General features: G+C 37.4%; 1 protein-coding gene across 4 annotated transcripts; it reads right to left on the bottom strand.

The window, feature by feature from the left end:
- Window positions 1-218: 218 nt before the first annotated feature.
- LOC111345103 (TNF receptor-associated factor 2) lies at window positions 219-18,423 on the bottom strand. Of its 4 annotated transcripts, XM_022952368.2 has the most exons (8): window positions 18,266-18,403; window positions 17,371-17,485; window positions 13,799-14,052; window positions 12,559-12,619; window positions 10,665-10,769; window positions 7,353-7,430; window positions 6,804-6,899; window positions 219-6,327 (listed from the first exon to the last, which is right to left on the bottom strand). In XM_022952368.2, the coding sequence occupies exons 3-8, from the start codon at window positions 13,942-13,944 to the stop codon at window positions 5,404-5,406; spliced, it is 1,410 nt and encodes a 469-aa protein (XP_022808103.1). In that variant the 5' UTR covers window positions 13,945-14,052; window positions 17,371-17,485; window positions 18,266-18,403; the 3' UTR covers window positions 219-5,403. The 4 variants fall into 4 exon arrangements, with proteins under 4 accessions (XP_022808103.1, XP_022808102.1, XP_022808105.1 ...); XM_022952367.2 differs by lacking the exon at window positions 17,371-17,485 and having other exon boundaries at window positions 18,266-18,423; XM_022952370.2 differs by lacking the exons at window positions 17,371-17,485; window positions 18,266-18,403 and adding an exon at window positions 17,589-17,694.
- Between the last annotated feature and the right edge of the window lie 1,051 nt (window positions 18,424-19,474).

The following is a 19,474-nucleotide window of genomic DNA, read 5'->3' as shown; positions in this document are numbered from 1 at the left end:
AAAAAATCAGGGCCCCGCCCCACCCTACGTTCACAGCTATCCTAGAGCATCATTTTCGATAAACTGTTCACTTCTCAGAACACAAAATGTCCGCGGACAATTATACATAATTTCGCGCCAAATGAAGGCTATTGTTTAAAAATATTTCTTCTTCTGAATTTCCTAGTGCACCATATATCTCAAAAATATCATTGGGATAGAATTATGAGTAAAAAAAATCCTGAAAACAAACAAGTTGCCATTTATAAAGTAAAACGTTAAGCACTTCAGTGAGGTGTACATGTTTTTCTTACATTTAAGTTTACACATTAAGAAGAATTACAAATCCTTACTACCACTAATTTACTACTCACCTAAATCTATACATCTTATCGAAGGAAACTAGTCGCAGAAGTTTATATCGTATAAAAACTACATCTAAAAAAAGGAGAAAGATAGTTTTCGTCAGCTGATTACTAATAATACCGCGTACAATGTTCACAGTCCACAATGTTATCATGAGGTTGCAAAACACCGACAGTATTTAACAATTATTCCACTCGTTGGAATACGCGCCTCGTTGGCTATCTATCATCTCATATCCAACAAGCGCGAGTGGAATAATTTTTTTATTAAAAAAAATATCTGAAAAAACGCCCCCAAGATATTAGACAAATCTTCTCGACTTTATTTTGTAAGGAGAAACCAGATGTTACAATGTACAGATATTAGAATATGGTATATCGGCTCATATACCATAATGGCTAAGCCAATAAAAAGTCTTGAATTGCATTACCCAATGATCCAGTTTTTAATGAAAGCTATTATGCTATATGTCGGTTTTTTGTAACCTCATTATCTACTTCAGTATATTTACGCTAAGCTAAGATATGGAAAACCTAATTCCTTACATATCACGGGTTGTGCTGATTGTTGTTACACCTTACAGAAAACAAATTTATATCTAAAATATGAAAGTAAACTTAAACAAGTACACAAATTCTTAACAATGATAATAACACTTGAATTAATTGATCGGATTATCTTATAGTTCGAGTAGCTTACACTTAAAATACTTGTGCAACTTAAGGCAAACTGATTACTGTTATGGTATACAATCGGCTCGACCATTTAAAGGCTACTCTTGCAAAATGCATACATACTCAAAGAAACAGAAAAAACACTTTACTATGCAAATGCTTAAAGCACCTACATTCAATCAATTTTCTATACCCCGCACTTGTATAGCACTTTAGTAAGTTCATGAGTACAAATTCAGCATTCCATTTAAAAAAAATTATCTGTGCGTCCCGCTTATCGGATGTTTGAGTCTAACACTTACACTAGTGCTGTTCGAGATCGTCTCACCACTGGGACATAGTTACACATGACAATTCAAAAACTGGTATAAAAATCTACAGATACACTGTTCAAAATGGGAGTAAAAAAATTATTTGAGAAATATTCTACATAACTACACACAATTTCAATGGGAAAAATAAAAATTTCTAAAAGCTGTGAACATTGTGCACCAAATTTTTACTTAATACATACACTAATCTGTATAATCGAGAGATTTAGCATGGAGTTTACGTTAACTGGCAAACGTCAGCTTGTCCTTTCACGTTTCACGTAAAATAACGTGAACCTTGCTGCTTTGGCTTCGCGTGAGCTTACATCAAGATGGATTTGAAGGCGCCCTTGTATGACCTATGATGGAATGGTTTTGGTGGTCTTTTTCCTGCATTTAACTTCCGCTCTGTGAGAAGAAGAGTGATGGAAATCTTACGTACATGACAAAAGCGAAACATGTTACTTTCACGTAGAAACGGCAAAGCGCAACCGGCAAAAGTGAAGAAATGGCGGGAAAAACAAGGTCACTGTTGCCGTTCACGTTTCACGTAAACGTGGTGCTAAATCTCTCTAATATTATCTCTATTTGTATGAGTACCTCTATACTAGCTACGCAACATTTTCATGTGGTATACCATGGAATATCCCTCAACAAATCTTTTAGCTTTTTGGGTATAAACACACGCCGTAAGACGAGAGTTTATATCAAGAAAATCCCACGGACAAGGATATTCCATGGCATAGTATACCACAGGCGATATAGAACTACTTCATACCATACCAAAGAAAATTATCTCCTAAATGTCTTTTATCTAGACAACTTTTAAAACTCTTTTCACTCCTATAAATAGATTCATGGCAAAAAATACTAAAAAATTCTAAAAAAAAAGAAAAAATATATATATATATATATATATATATTTAAACAGAATAAAAAGGTAAACCAAATGATGAGCTCCCAGTAGAAGGATCCGCGTAGGATACAGTGCTTCAATGAAAATGTTAAGTAAGTGTAAAACGATGAAACATGAAGCAAACTTCTAACTGTTCCAGCTTTAATGTGGCGACGTTTCAGCCTTCGGCCTTCTTCAGGTGGAACGTATTTACATAGAAATTAAAAACTAAAAATCCTCCATGGCATAGTATATTTATAGGAGTGAAAAGAGTTTTAAAAGTTGTCAAGATAAAAGACATTTAGGAGACAATTTTCTTTGGTATGGTATGAAGTAGTTCTATATCGCCTGTGGTATACTATGCCATGGAATATTTTTAGTTTTTAATTCCTATGTAAATACGTTCCACCTGAAGAAGGCCGAAGGCCGAAACGTCGCCACATTAAAGCTGGAACAGTTAGAAGTTTGCTTCATGTTTCATCGTTTTACACTTACTTATATATATATATATATATATAGGAAGTCTGTAAGTCGATTTTCGCGTGGAACAGTGCTCAATACGTTGAAGCAGAGCAGAATAAATATTATGAGAGGAAAAAAGGACGTAACTACATTTCCCGACAAGCCTGTTTCGTGAATCGCTTCACTCTTCAGGGGTTTAAACCCCTGAAGAGTGAAGCGATTCACGAAACAGGCTTGTCGGGAAATGTAGTTACGTCCTTTTTTCCTCTCATAATATATATATATATATATATATATAGAAGTTGTGATAGACATACACTTGCAAGGAACTTGAAATGACACCACTTGCCTAATCTCGGCGAGAATAAGATCACAACGCACGATGGGAAGGTTAGGTGTAATACCGTCGAAGGTGCTGCAGCTTCCCTGGATTCTCATTGACTGCACTTCCTAAGACAGCCTACAAATTTTTAATATGCTTGTGTCTATCCATGTCTCTGTGTGTACATCTGTACGTGAATCTAAGCTTAAAAATATATGAATTTTCATAGCAACACCCATCTTCCAGACCTCGTGGAAATAAATTTGAAAGTCTTCGGCTTGTGAAAGGGTGACTCCAAACTAAAAAAAATTACGGTAAAATGGCTGAGAAGAAATTACTCTTCGAAATTGAAAAATTCCAAGCCATTTCAACCAAAACGCCCAACAAGCTTTCTTAGAAAGGATGACGAACAATTGGTGTAGCCCATTAACAAAGTTGTAGGGCAACTACAAGGTTTGTCAATTTACCTTACTAAGTAATTTTAACAGCGTTCATTTTACTACGTCAATAGAAACGCCTACCTTGTTCGAAATTATTTAAAAGAGACTATGTCTAAATCTGTATCTACATCTACCAGAATATCCATGTGGATGAACCCATGCCCAATCTAAAGCCTATGCATACGCCAATTTTTACATCTTTAGCTACAGCTGTTCCGTACCTACATCGAAAGAAGTCCGTACCTACTTACATCTAAACCTGTACTCTATCTACGCTTACAGTTCACCACTACATTTTCTCCGATTCTTATTGGTTTAAATTGATCACGTGATGCGATAGTGTTCATCCGTGGAGAGATACTATCAGCCCATAGTGCCCGTCCGCGGAAAATACCTGAATGGATAGCGCCCATCCGTGGAAAATATCCGGATGGATAGTGCCCGTCCGCGGAAAATACTCGGATGGATAGTGCTCATTCAAGAAAAATTTTGATTGGTTTGACGGCCGCGAAGTTAAGCAGATCGGAAAAACAGTAACTTTTCGATTCCGACAGGTATAACGTATTATTTAGCCAATGTACGGATGCGAATTAATGACATTTGTGACAGGCTGTACGCATGAATAAATATTTGATTGATCTGCATTTAATGGGTTTTGACTGTTTTTCAACTGGCGCGCGGAAGAAAACTTAGTGGTGAACAATAAAGACAATAGAGTGTTTTAAGAACATCAAATTTCGGCGTGGCAACTATCGGCCGATAGTTCCTCGACAGAAACACTCTATTGTTTAAATATGTCTTCCTCTTATTCAAAGTCTATTTCTGTATTTTTATATGCATTCAAGTATTCAGGTTACCTCTTTTCTAAGTCAACACTCCGATCAACACTTAACTACTACAAAAGCGGGACTTTCGTGCATGCATCTAATATCTACATTTGCAAACTTTATGTATATCTGAATCTAAGACCGCGTCCCTCGTTTCCTTTCTAACTGTTTTACTAACTTTTTTTTAGCAAAAGCAATGACGAACTTGTCTCGTGTTAACATAGGCCCGTCTAACCATTGGTGAACTTAACGTGGTTCTTGGGGGTTATGCAAACACTAATGAGGCTATTTAAAGATATAAAGATTCTTCGAACACTTAACTATTCCTCTATGCACTCTTCCTTGATATCTAATATTGCTTATCATGCTACAGCCAAAGCAATGAACGCACGACCTATACAAATCTCTCATTGTGTTTTTGTGTGTGTGTGTGTGTGTGTGTGTGTGTGTGTGTGTATGTGTGTTCTTTATTTTTGCCATTTTTGTTTTGTTCTGTTTCTCATTTTTTTAATTTTTTTGGTTTTGTTTTTTGAATTTTTTTCAATTGTTTTCTCTTGGTTGTTTTTTCTTTGTTTTGTTTTTGGCTTTTTAGGTTTTGCACACTAAACTCTCTAAAAAACTCTCAAGGTGAAAAACATGTCAAATGTTTTTCACAGATTTTTTTGCATGCGTTTTATTGTGCACTATTGTACTATTTTTGTATTAATTTCACTATCCATATCACTATCAGAGCTATTAATGAACCTTGAACATGCATATATGGTGGGTAGAGACCTAAATCATACTATTGAGAATATTCCTCATTTGTAATTCTATAGCGGCTCCTAAACGTATACCTTGAAATTTTTGCAGTTTGTCCTCGATCTAAAGGAATGAAAAACTAAAAACTGGAGGAGTAGGAAAACCTGCAAAATACTGACGCCGAAAACATATACCAACTCTTATCGCATGCAGACTTCCGCCCTTCACAAGCCTAAGTTGCTAAAGTAATAAAATAAAAACACTCAAAACATCAACATTACACTGCAAATGAAAACAAACAACAACTTAGATAAACATTACGTAAAGGAAAGAAACTTAAACGATGGAGGGTATGAGCAACATACCCTTCGATGAACAAACACTTTCTACAAATCAGAGGTATCGACAATTATTTTTAAGAACATGACGTCGTTCTTAACATAGGCGCGATTACCAATTTCATCAAGCGGAAAGAACGATGTACTTCCACCGGCGATGGTGCTACTTGACGTTTGGAAGGACGAGCGCCTCAAGCAAGGAGTGAAGGCCTCGACTACGTGTTCCACTCCATCTTGATCCAGTAACATGAAGGTGACCTTCTGTCTAAATGGCCAGTCGAGACCTGCATCATACTCACCACGCATGACCACAAAGAACATAGATAGATGAGTTCCTTTGCCCTGACCATAGCCGTTTAGATACAGGCGTACGCACATTTTATACCCCTGGCGACTGGTGTAGAAAAAAGGGCTATTAAAGGAGACTTGCTGGCCTGTGACTGCATCATTCCGTTTACGAGCATAATCAGAAATCTTCCACAACAGCTGGCCATCGTAGCTTGAGATCTCTTGCTGTCTTACGTATTCTTCCAAATCAGCCAGGGTTACATTTCTAAGTGCCAGCGTGTGCTCAATAGATTCAATCCTTCGGTCATGCCTCCTGCAGCTCTCCTGTGTGGTGTCAAGTTGCCTTTTCAAATTGCCCACGTCCCGTAGGTAATACGATGCTCCTCCAGAAACAGTACCTGATGCTAACGTTCGCTCCAATATGGTTATGCGACGACTGTTCTCTTGCAGTTTACCTTGAAGGCTTCTGATTTCGTCAGTTCTAATTTGTAGTTGATTCTGTAGATCTTGAATAAGACTGTCGTGGTTCGTCAATAATTGTGGACTCCTGGACATGATCCTCGGGTCACGGGTCAGAATGGCCTCATATTCTTTGCTTGTTCGAATTGCAAGCTGAAGCAGCAGAACACTGTGTTGAGCAAAGGCCTTCTGCAAATGCTGTTTCTTTTCCCTTTGGTTTAGACACTGTCGGATCGAGGTAGGTGTTATGTCAGTACTACATAAACACAACAATTATTTCCTAAAGAACAATTTTGTGCGAAAAAAAGTTGAAATCCCGAAACTCAGTACAATGGCGATTTTTCAACTTTATAGCCTAATTCTAAAAGAACTCCTACGCTTGGGAAGCATAATGAAAATTGCTAAGCTTGCTGTTCCTCGTTTATTTCAGTAGCTGTACCGGCTCAGTCTCCCCACCATGAGATGGTGGGCTGGGTCGTTTGCAAGCTTGAGAAATAAATTCACATAGACTGAGTCTTTAACCTCTCTGAGAATGTCTCTGTTACTTCTGTATACGAACATGTCGGGAGATGCTGTATATCACTCGTATGCACTTGGTAAAAGGTCTTAACCGTCTACCTCCTCCCGAAAGGGCCGCATTTTCAACTTTCCCAAGAGTACTTAAGTACACAACAGTCAAACAAAGTCGTGTGTATACTTACATCCCTTTTCGGGCAGCCAATCTGAGAGAAGGGGCATGGTCCCTGCACCTGCACGGCTTCACAGTCGCCAAAAATAAGATCCTGGTGATCTTTCAACTTTAAACAGAATGTTCATCATAATTAATGCTCGTATATACATGCTAACTGATACCGAAAACGGACTTTTGAGCCACCAAATATGGAACTTTGAATGTAAAATGGATTTAATTCGCACGTTTGTCTCATAGCACATCTTACAATTGAAATACGTCGAAATTTTGTAATAGTACAGATCCCATTGAACAATTTCTACAAAATGTAGGCTATTGCATATAGATTGAATGGTCTATATCAATCAGTTTGTTCGCGCGGAATTCTAAGCATCTTCCCTTTAAAGACCGGTGTTTAAATCAAATGCAGTAAGGGGCTTCACGAAATAAAACTAAGTAAATACCAGTAATGTGGTAGGCGTTCTTGCTTGAAATATCTATATATTGTTGTTTCAAGGCAGTAAAATCATCTTAAAAGTACAATGACAAGATATTTTTACTAGAAGGAATGTCTTCTTACTTTCCCTCTTGAAATTCCATCCTTGTTGCATTTTCCACAAGTAATTGGATAACCATAACACTTTGTTTCTATGTGTACCTGTAGAAACAGAAATATATTTTCAACAAATGATTCTACATTTGAATTGAAACCGTGAAATAATGCCGATTTGTGAGGCATATTTTTTTTTACTTTGATGACATGAAGATGTTGTAGAACATTTTCAAGGATTGATATTTCAAGTATTTTTAGGTTTACCTTTTGGTTTAATTAAGTCTCGCCTTTTCGCCCTTACGTGCTATTCTGATGAATCTATAGTTTTGATCATTTATTTTTAGTGTGTGCTTGAACTTGGCTCAGCACTTACCGTGCTAGACATTTTAGTCCCTTGTTATGGTTGAAGATAACTAGTTTGCTAGGTGGTCATGTTTGAGTTGGTAAAACTGATCTTGAGTTTTACCCACACTGAACATCCTGTTTTGGAAGTTCCCACGGTTAGCTAACCCAAAAATGTCTGTGATTTTTGTATTTAATACTGGAGCACTCCTTGCTCAAATTAGTAGAAATAAGCAGTGGAACAAGAGAGAGAATATAGAAGAAAATTACAGAGTCTCAGTACCTCTTGTTAATTTGCCAAGCGAGTGGTAAAACCCCTCAACAAATTTGGTGGAGGACCCGTCTTCAACAAAACCGGTGGAGCACCCATTATCTACAAGTTGGTAAAGTACGCTTTTGGAATTCCTACAATTGTGAGTGGAACTTCGCTTTTATCAGCATGCTTTTCCGTTGCAAGCTAATTTGACTTTCTAAATCTGAGTGATAGCCGAGTTCTTTTATAATGATCTAGCTGGCGTAGAATGTAACAGTTTATTTAGTGTATAGGTCAGTTAGCTTCTGATTTGATTATCGCTGTTGATGGTCAATTTCAAGGTTTGGATTTTCAATTTCGCGTCTGTAACGTTTTGTCTTTATTAGTACCGTTTTCGATTGCGTTGCTTCCATTTTTGTGAAATCTGGCTCATGTAGTATCTCTTAAATATTCATCCTGATTACTAGACAGCGAGCGCGAGCCCTGGCTGAAGAAGCCGTTCACCAGGAAAACTTAGCTGTAAGTTCGGGTTCGAATGAGTGGCCAGCCCCTCCTCCACCCGTTCAGCAATCTAGAGTACCATTCTTTCGCTCACTTTTTAAATCAGCTTATAGATCGCCGAGGGCTGACGCACAATCGAAGGCTTTTTGTGGAATTCCTACACCTAGTGAATGTTCTCTAGTTTCTTCTTGTACCGGTAGCCAAAGTTCTGACTCCGAAGAAGATCTTATTTATGAGAGCGTCAAGACCAGAGAAAATCTTTCCAATCGAGAAAATGTAAGCGAAGATTCTCTCGAAGCTCGTAATGACTCAGTTGTTAATAGTCGACATAATTCTTTAGACTCGAATCAGTTGTCTCTTGCACCAGCCTATGCAGAAATGGAAGACCAAGTTAGTCAGTTATGCCAAGCAGTCGAACGAATGCAAGCTTCGGTTAATTCACAAAATAGAAGCAGCGGTGTAAAATCGTCAGTTACATTTCCAATTTTTAGAGGTGACGAATCCGAATACACGGGGGAATCGTTCTATTGAGTTTTACTAAATCATGTTTCTGAGTTGTTTTCTGCATGTAACCATCACTATCATTAATGCCAGCGTCTACACTGTAACACAGGTTGCCTGGAGAAGATTAATCATACCTTTCTGGAGCACGGTTTCTCTATAACTGTGAATCCGTACAAAACACGGAGTGATCACCGATCTCAGATCACATCAAGCGTTGTTAAGAGCATTTCAAACACTATATGACTACATTGCAACATTCACTTACAACACAACCTAGTTCCTTGAATGCGATCCATAACAATTTCATGCTTGATATCTCGTTTTCATTCTGATATTTTTAAAAACAGATATATATATTAAGACCCGAGCCACTTTTAGGGGTGTGTTTACTTGCGTTATGCCCATCTTCGACAACCCTTTTGGCCCGACTGCAGCAATCCCGTAACATCACGTACAAGAAAAACGCTGAAATGGTACTGACAGACACACTAAGGGTATATATACTACCACATGACAAAGCATTAAGAGGTGAGACTGAGGAACCTACAACTTCATCGAGAAATAAAGAGAAAAGACAGCCAAGCAGTTATAAAACTACGACCCTACCTGGTAGAGCCAGAGAGTTACAAAAGCCATGTCCAAGTCCAGGAAGAGAGAAGGCGTGCACAAAAGGTTAAGTCATGAGACACACAGATGCATTTACCAGCAAGTGATGGCAGCAGAATTCCGAAGAAAAAGGCAGAAATTGCGAAGGTTGTACAAGCTTACTGTGGAAGACCTACTGCCGCCTCCACCTGTAAGAAGGTACTAGTCTCCATTACCCATAGTCCAACAATCTTGTAAGCTGCCATTACTCCAACGAAAAAGTTCGTGTAAATAACAGTTTACGGAGGACCGTAACAATGAGAGAGGACTTATTGATAATTCTTGTGAGAGGAAGTGTAGCCTTACAGTCTTATTTCTCACGGTTTACATGCTTCAAACAAAAATATCAAAATAGACACATCATGATTGTCGTCGGTATTATAATTAAAGACTTCACAACTTTACATATTCATATGGCTCTGTTTGTAAAGATTTAGCGATAAAAGTGATTATATTATCTTTCAATCCCTCAGACTGACTAACATCTGATTTCTACTTACAGAATAACTGATGAATCAAACATTAAGGTCACAAGAGAAAAAAAAATGATTGCCAACTATGTCTAGCTCTTGACAGTGAAAATGTCTGGTCCTTTAAACAATCTTTATTAATTTTATAGGTTAATTGGCTGTTGCAAGAACGAACCGTATAATTTGACCAATCTGATCATGATAACAGACGTGTAACAGACATGTTTCATCAGACATTTAGCAACTAATGGAAAATTAGCAGCAAATACTATTAGTCATGAGCCTTGATGACCTACAAGTAATAGCTATGGCTGACTGGTCAAAACCAAGATAAAATCTTGAATAGGCAGGTTCTTGAGTTTCAGATTGAAACCACAGTTGAATGTAATTAACTAGTGAAAGGAAAATAATTTCCACACCTACAAAATGATCAGTGTAAAATGAAAAAATAAGCAGAAAGCTAGGAGAACAAGTTTAAGTTTAAAATAAAGCAAGAAAAGCAATATCATCAGTGAAGTTGAAAGTTGTCCTATCACTTCAAGATCCTGCTATTCCTTACACCAAGAGGAACTACAAAATAAATGGAATTACCGTAGTTGCCCCAAAATTACAAATAAGACACACCTCTAAATATCTCACTTCTCCCTTCCAAGGACACCCATCCTTCATGAATGGGCAAGGAACCTTAAAAGCAGATATTTCACGACGCATAAAACTGTCTGGGAAAACCTACAAGGAAAAAAATTAGAATAATCAATCTAAAATTTCAAATTCTTCTTTCAAATAAGGTAAAAAGGAAATATACCTAATGGGATACAACACAAAACAGAGCTTGCTAACAGGATGAGAAAATAGACACACTAACCTCATGTACAAATCATTTACTTATCATAAGTTATATGCTTGTTCCACATTCATAAACAATAGTCTCCATTAAACATGTGTGGACATGTGGACATGCACTTAAAGGGAACCACTCTTTTAACAAATAGTGGTCAAAATGCTCCAAATGCAATTCTCAATAGATTTGGCATAAAAAGATTGCCTAACTAAGCAATCTGATATTTGAATTTCCAGTGGCTGCCATCTTTAAATAGTGCACAATTAATTCACTATGGGCTGATATGACGTGTAATGGCTGCTCGGTGCACTCGCAGTGTAGCGTTTCACTCTTGTTGATGCTGAAATTTTCTTCAGGCAACAGCAACAAAGCATCAACAAGAGAATTGAGTGACAATTACACGTCATCAGCCCAAAGTGCATAATGCACACTAATTCAAAATGGTGGCCATGGGATTCCAAGTAGCTGCAATACCCTTCTTTGGAAATAGATATCAAAATCAGATCGTTTGGTAAGGAAACTTTTAATGCCAAATCTATTGAGAAGTACCGGTATATTTGGAACATTTTGAGCATTATTTGTAAAAGAGGGTGCTGGTTCCCTTAACTCACACAGTGCTTTTCCACCCAGGAGTGGCAAATGGGTACTAGGCAAACTGTCAGAGAAACCTGATAAGAAGCCTGAAGGTATTCCCTTGATCTTTTTTTAGCTTCAACACCCCCCCCCCCAAAGCGACCCCCTAAGCATTTGAACTTTTGAAGATTGGTTTGTTCAAATTCCTGTGCACACTCCTCCCCCCCCCCCCCCCATGTCAAAAATTGCATTCAAATGCCCCACCAATTTTTTTTGTTAAGGAAAAAATGCATGACAGGGAAGATTTGACTTATTTCCAGTTCAAATTCCCCACCTTGGGGGTACAAATGACAGTCAAACACTTGTGGGTTGCCCAGGGAGGGGGAAATGATGAAGCTTAAAATTGATCAACATATATAACCTGAAACAAATTAGCATCCCATCCAGATGAGTCACTTGTCTTGAGCACTAAGAATTTACCTTTTCCAATATTTGGCATGAAAAGATGCTGGGAAATTTGTCCATGGACATGAAATCTTCTGAGAAGTGCACAGTTTTCCAAGAAGATTAAAGCTCAAGAAAAAATGTACATTTCGAGCAACAGACAATGTCCAAAGACAAATAAACAAGCATATTTTTGTTACAAATAGTAGGCACAGCTTCAAGCTTACACTCAACCTTGATCCCAGGGCCTTTTCCCTTAGTTGGGGGTGGGTTAAACTAACGGAAAAGGCTCTGAGAACAAGGTTGAGCTTAAGCACTAATTAAAAAAATAACTGAGAGAATAAGAGCACCCTGAATGGTCAAAAACATATTGTTTATCACACCAGTAAACTCATAGAAAATTGACATTCATTTTTTAGGAGCATTATAGACTGCATTTTCTCCCAGTTTAACTGCATAATAACCCTCTTAAGATGTTGGTAGAACACTCAAAAAGTTTTTCTAATGCTTAAATATCGTGCCTGAAGCTGATTGTGTTATAATACAAAACAAAGGGTTGCCAATCTGGGAGAGATGAAGGAGGTGCTCATTAAGACAGAAAGATTCCACTGTACCTCTTCTTCTAAAATATTTCCTGTAATTCCATTGCAATTGACATACCTCATTTGGAAGAAAATTCACACTGTCCACCAAACATTCCATTTTACTACATGTCTCATCCCTATTAACAAGATTATTTGTGATATCATTACATCAGAAACACAACACAATGGGTCACAAAAACAAAAACATGGGGGAAAAAAAAACAATGGGCATGCAAATTTAAATTATCAAGGATCAGTGCCTATAGTTCTCTTTAACCCATGATGATGGTTTAACACGGACCACACAAAGGCATGTTACACAAGGAAGTTATTATTTTTATGGGGATGGGGAGGGGAATAGGAAAATACATGCCTCTTTAGCTCTTTAGCCCATCATTACATCTGGTGCTACATGTAGGTCCTCCTTAGTCCTAGGAAGTGCCAAGCATCATTTCAAAGCTCCAAGGCCAACTGTGTGCGATTTTCAGAAGAAATTATCCAGATGGAGCTCAAGTAGAACATTTTGGTGTACTGCATAGTTTCTTCTCTTTCATTGATAGAATTGGTCAATTTTTCCTACACTATACAGAGAAATGCACACACAAGTGTAGATACAGGGGCCTGTAGGTCAGCAAGAACCTCAAAGCCAGTTTATTGAAAAATTGCCATGATATGAAACCCACACCTACACACAGTATAATACTAAACACGACACCAGTAGAGACGAAAACTCCAAACCAATATCGTGGAAAAAAAACAGACAATCAAAGACTGCATGTGGCTTTTGGTATAACACAATTATTGTAGCACTGAAAAGAACTAGATATTTTATAACGACCCTTGAAGGTAATGTTGCAGAATATTAATATTTCACGTATGCATGCAAAACAGAAAACCTGACATCTCACATATTTATGAGTACCCTGTTCCACAAGAGGAAGATGATTTAAGAATACATTGTCTAATCAACATTTTACCAATAATTAGATGATAACAAATCATGCTATTTACAATGATAATAATGATAACAATTATAGTAATATCAATTTAGTGGGACTAGCTTGAAAGCCTTATCATTCCCCTATCCTCTGGGCTCCAACAATGATTACCTTCAGCGTGCTTCTTTTAAATTTGCCTGTTGACTGGATATAGAGGTAGTCTTTTCAAGTGGAACACTGCTTTACTAGGTCAAATAGAGAAAGTTTTCCTAAGGTTTTGACAGTACTTTACCAGTATGAGTTGTGCCTAGCAGAGAATCTACAACCTTTTGTAGCATATAAACTGACTCATGTTCACCTACTTAAATCAAAACTTACCGACAAAGACTTTGTAAACATGATTGGCAATAGAAATGTCCACACTTTGTCTGCACAGTGTCTTTCAGCAAAAACCCACAGGAGCTGCAAATGTACTTAGGAGGAATGGTACCCAGGTCTTCACTTGCCAACTGATACCCAGGCATATTCACCCAGGAATATTTATCAAAATTCCAGAGATACCCAGGACAGGAACACAGATCCCAGGAGCCGTGGAAAAATTCCCAGCTAGCTGTCCTAGTGATTTTTTTCAGCTACAAATAAAAGAAAGTAGGATCTTTTGAACTGCTAAAGTTTTCTCTTAAATGCTTTCAACGAAAGGTTATTTTTTTGGCCCTTTGTACTTCAAACAATATCTTAGCTGAAATGCAAGATTGTAAACAATCCATTTCTAAGAGTTTGACATGACAGATCATGTGTTTGCTAAAGACCCATCAGCAGTACCTTTACTAGGACTTAGTAAGTGTAGTTCAAACAACAAAATCCAATGAATGTATTCAACTGTGCTGGTAGAAAAGTGAAGGAAAGGTGATTCTTAAATATATACTTATAAAATATTTTTTAAATCAGTTCAGCAAGCTCTGGCGGAAAGAGAAACAACCCTGAAGAAAGCATGATTATTATGGAAACAATAGCGATATTACGTCTTTCAGATATGTACATCATTCATGCATTGTAAATGAACATTTGAAGTTGAAAGATCAAGACGAGACACAAATTTGTCACAATTCACTTTTTTTTTCAAACTACAATTTCTTTGAAAATGTGGCATAGAATATATTCCAGAGAGCTAACATGGTTTTTTATGCATTCTCTTGATTTAGCAAACATGTGTTAGATTTGAGGTGCCATGAAGTTCTGAAAACTGTGGGAGGCAGGATGCTCCAGGGGCACCTTTAAATGGGCCCTCTGCACAAAGTTCCCTCCTGTTGAGTGCAACAATTTAACTATATCCCTCGCTCCGATGAAGGGCTAACGCTTCAAATGTCAGCTTTTGTAATCGTTACAGTGGCCAATTTACCATTTCAACTTTGTTGATATATCCAAATTATAACTATATCCCTGCCAGATTGAAATTATCAGTAGATAAGTCTAAATAATTGCTTGGACTGCAAGTGAAGCAAGTATTACAACCCTTTCCACCACAATTAGAAGCTTTTATAATTAATCAAAACACCACATCAACCATTCCAAAATGCTTATAGTAGGCTAAACAATAATATAACTTGCAAATTACCAGCGATAAACAGATAAATGAACACAACAAGTACATTTTTATTAACCAGACATGCTAAAAGTACAGTGCAGAGGAAAGGTCTACTGCAGTCACTTTGTTTCATGGCTAGATTACTCCAAGTCATTTCTGTATGGAGCAAATTCACTTTTGTTTGGAGCAAAGAAACAAAGCCATTTAACAGTGGGTTTGAGCAAACTGACTAATGGGGCAATCTAACCATGGAGTGAAGTGACTAGATACCCTTTTCAGGCTGTTTCCTTCACGTTCATACTTGTTGATTGTACATACAGTATTGTGCAAAAGTAATGCAAACAAAATACGGCAAAATTTGTTTTTTGTTCTAGCGATACAAAAGTTCAGGTGAAAATTCAATCAAAAGTTCGACACCTTTTAAGCAACATTTCACTAGTCAGAACAAAGGACAATTTTCATTGAACTTTCCTCACAAAGCAAAAATGTGTCTTAAAGCATCCTTTCAAACAAAAGCATTCTAAATTTCACTCCAAACAGACCATAGACTTCCCTGAGTGATCTAGATTGTTTACCATTCATGTAATCCACATGAAATAGGTTCAAACATATTTCCAAACTCATCAGTCACTCAGACAAACTCTGAAAAAGACACTTCACATTTGAGACCAAACACAGAAGACAAAAGGATAAAACAAGCATCAAACATCACATCAGATTCAGGGCTCAATCTATTTATGATAATGAAAGTAAATCCTGACAAACTGCTGCAAACAATTTACACCAAGACCCACATATTTGGCTATAGTTATCTCCTGGACAAATTCAGATATTTTGTACATTATTAAACTTCAGTTCTCTGATGTTTATACACAAAAGAGAGAAGGACAAAACAAGCCTAGAACATCAAATCCGATTCAGACTTTCATCTCTTTATGACAACAAAAGAAAGTTGGAATTAACTGCCCCAAACATCTGAAGGCAATTTCACTAAGATATGTGTATTTGGTGGGGATAAATCCAAATGTTTGGAATAGTTTGCGAACTTAAACTTTAGTAATCAAATTTTTAACCAGACAGAGCAGATGATATGTCTAGAATGCATTGATTTGTTTTGCTACTGATTCATAAGGTCTTCCTGATCAAAATTCCTTGGTCTTGTCCCTCTAGCCAGTAGGATCTTGGATGACTCAGATAGTATTTTCAACCAGGAGTAGAGCTTTTTTAATTAAGTCAACTTAGCCCACATTTATTTACAGTTTGATATATTGATAGAACACTTTTCTACCTCCAGAGAGTATAATCACTCTACAGGAATACTTTCATACTCTATGATGTACTTCTTCTGGCCAGTAAGAATTTAGATGGCTCAGAAAAGAAAATTGACCAGTGAGACATTTATGCCCAAAGGCAACAGGACATATGCAACTAATATAGCGTATTTTACCTACTGAAAATTGACCAGTGAGACACTTGTGCCCAAAGGCAACAGGACATATGCAGCTAATATGGGGTAATTACCTACTGCAACATTCAACACTGGTCACCAAAGAGCAACAAATTATAGTTATGTGATTCAAAATACTAAAGGAAAGAAAATACAATTTTCATCAAAAATCAAGTCAACCCAAGCTTACATAAAGATAACCTGAATTAGTACTTCAAATAAAGTTAATCCTTGTTAATGATATTTTTAATCAAAAGCACACATCATTAAGATGACCCTAAGATATATGCCCATTCCTTTCGAAAAGATTTCACTTATGCTTAAGCAGAGTATTACATGTCAGATAATAGTATATCTGGGTGAAATGTTAAATCACCCATTTAGGGTAAAAATCATTTCAAAGACATTTGATTATTAATTTATTCTAATTTGGAACATTGTAAAAAAAAATCTCAAATATAAAAGAAAATACGACTCAACCTGGTTTAAGATGGTTTTGAACTAAAATTAATTTCAAAATACAACAAATCCAATCTTTCCTTGGTCCACTACTATTTACTAAGCCATCAAAGATGGGATGGTTCACAACTAATGAAATCACCATTCATGAGAAAAGAACAAGCCATTTCCCAGTTCACGTTCCAAGGAAAAAATTGGCCATTCACAAATTACAAAAATACCCTTTACCACCCTCAAACAAGACCACAATACATCAAAATATTCCTGTAGGGCAATTCCAATATAATGTAATAAGGCTAAAGTAGGATGTAGAAATGCATTTCATCGATAAACAATTGTGAACTTATTAAGCTAAGTTTGCATTACATACATCCTGTGCTTCATTGGTGTCTGAGATATATTAGATTCTCACAGCCAAAGAAACACAGTATTACAGAAATGAAAATACTCTTGTGATACCTGACAGCAATGAGCATAACTTTTATATTGTCAAATCTTTCGGTACAATTAAGCCAACTTGATTTCACACACGTTTCTCTCGCCTGTAGTATTTGCTAGGCCACCAAGGTCTTGCCTGAGGTACACAACAAAATAAATTTGATTTATAGGATCTTTTGATTCACGAGCACAATGCTCCAAGGTATTCTTGTGGCATTGCTATTAAAATTCTTGTTTACCTGAGCTATCTATAGGAAGCAAAAGTTCCAAATGTAAATCTTATGATCCAATATGCCATAACCATAACAACATTTCCTGAACAATGCCCTGAGTTACTCTCTTCACCTCCTTTATTGGTCTGGCAAATAACATCATACTTGTCTTGTTCACTAATTACACTTCACCGATATTGGAATATATTCCTCCACACTGGAATAGCTGACAGTTTCCAAAGAGTGCTCAACACGGTTATTGTTGTTTTGTTGAACGAAGAATCAAACCGTTTCGCGTGTGCGGCCAGGTTACTAAGCGAAATGACTTTCAGGCGACTTGACCGGTTACCGAGGTAAACATAGAATCAATTCATGAATAAACTTATTTGATTGCGGAGATAAATCTCCACGTTTTCCGAAGTAATATGGTATCGATAAACACGGTAACTTAAAATGTTCAACTACCGACAGTTCAACTGAAAAATTTACGACATGGTGTCTGTAATAAGCTAGATCGAGCGATAAACAAGGCTTAAGGATGTACGACGTGCCGAGCTAAGCCAAAAGGCGCACATTTATCCAAACAGTAAAACTTTAAATCTTTCGTCGCTCAAACACACCACGCCATTTTCCGGCCAGAGTTCGTGAGGTGAAACAGTGGTTTCACGGAAGTTAAATCTCATAAATCAGTAAAATGTACTTACATTACATGATTGGTTTTGTCTCTTTAGAAATTCCTCCACAATCAAGCTTCGTGGAAACCTGAAACGATCAGATAGGCACAAAGAAAGTACTGACAACACTGTCACAAAATCCAAAATGGCGAGTGCTTCACGTATCACTGACCAACCTTTACAAGGGAAATTCCCAATCCCATACTGCATGGGGGTGAAGATTGTAAAAGTCCCGGGCTTTTCAAGGACAGTCTACGCCGAATTTTCCATAGGCCGCATTCTACGGTGGCTCTACGGTGGCTCTCAAGGGCCATCCACCCACAAAAATGTTCATGACTTTATCGCGCGATAAGTTTTGCTAAGTCCATTTAAAAAATTTGCAATCAACATTATCGCGCGATAGAACAACTTATCGCGCGATAGAACTACTTATCGCGCGATAGAACTACTTATCGCGCGATACAACAACTTATCGCGCGATACAACAACTTATCGCGCGATACAACAACTTATCGCGCGATACAACAACTTATCGCGCGATACAACAACTTATCGCGCGATAGATCAACTTATCCGCTTTTTGAATGAATGGGCTTAGCAAAACTTATCGCGCGATAAACTCATCAAAATTTTTGTAGATTGATGGCCCTTGAGAGCCACCGCAATCGCGGGATAAGTTGATCTATCGCGCGATAAGTTGTTCTATCGCGCGATAGAACACTCTATCGCGCGATAAGTTGTTCTATTGCGCGATAGAACACTCTATCGCGCGATAAGTTTTTCTATCGCGCGATAAGTAGTTCTATCGCGCAATAAGTTGTTCTATCGCGCGATAAGTTGTTCTATCGCGCGATAAGTTGTTGTAGCGCGCGATAAGTTGTATCGCTCGATAAGTTGTATCGCGCGATAAGTTGATGTATCGCGCGATAAGTTGTTCTATCGCGCGATAAGTTGTTCTATCGCGCGATAAGTTGTTCTATTGCGCGATAGAACACTCTATCGCGCAATGAGTTGTTCTATCGCGCGATAAGTAGTTCTATCGCGCGATAAGTTGTTCTATCGCGCGATAAGTTGTTCTATCGCGCGATAATGTTGATTGCAAATGTTTTGAATGAATAGACTTAGCAAAACTTATCGCGCGATAAAGTCACGAAAATTTTGTAGGTGGATGGCCCTTGAGAGCCACCGTACCATTCAGTGTTTCTAACTCTGACCAACCCAAGCAGAACTAACTTTATT

The sequence above is a fragment of the Stylophora pistillata genome, chromosome 4 (assembly GCF_964205215.1).
Source record: "Stylophora pistillata chromosome 4, jaStyPist1.2, whole genome shotgun sequence".
NCBI classification, from domain to species: domain Eukaryota; kingdom Metazoa; phylum Cnidaria; class Anthozoa; order Scleractinia; family Pocilloporidae; genus Stylophora; species Stylophora pistillata.
Note: the sequence above shows the minus strand (reverse complement) of the source record. Positions and strands in the feature narration are given on the sequence as shown.

Coding starts and splice junctions, on each gene's coding strand:
- LOC111345103 (XM_022952367.2), bottom strand. CDS start 13,944: ATGCCTGGGTATCAGTTGGCAAGTGAAGACCTGGGTACCATTCCTCCT. Junction 7,431..10,664: donor GAGAAGTGAGATATTTAGAG/GTGTGTCTTATT, acceptor CTGTTTCTACAG/GTACACATAGAAACAAAGTG. Junction 6,900..7,352: donor ATGGAATTTCAAGAGGGAAA/GTAAGAAGACAT, acceptor TTCTGTTTAAAG/TTGAAAGATCACCAGGATCT.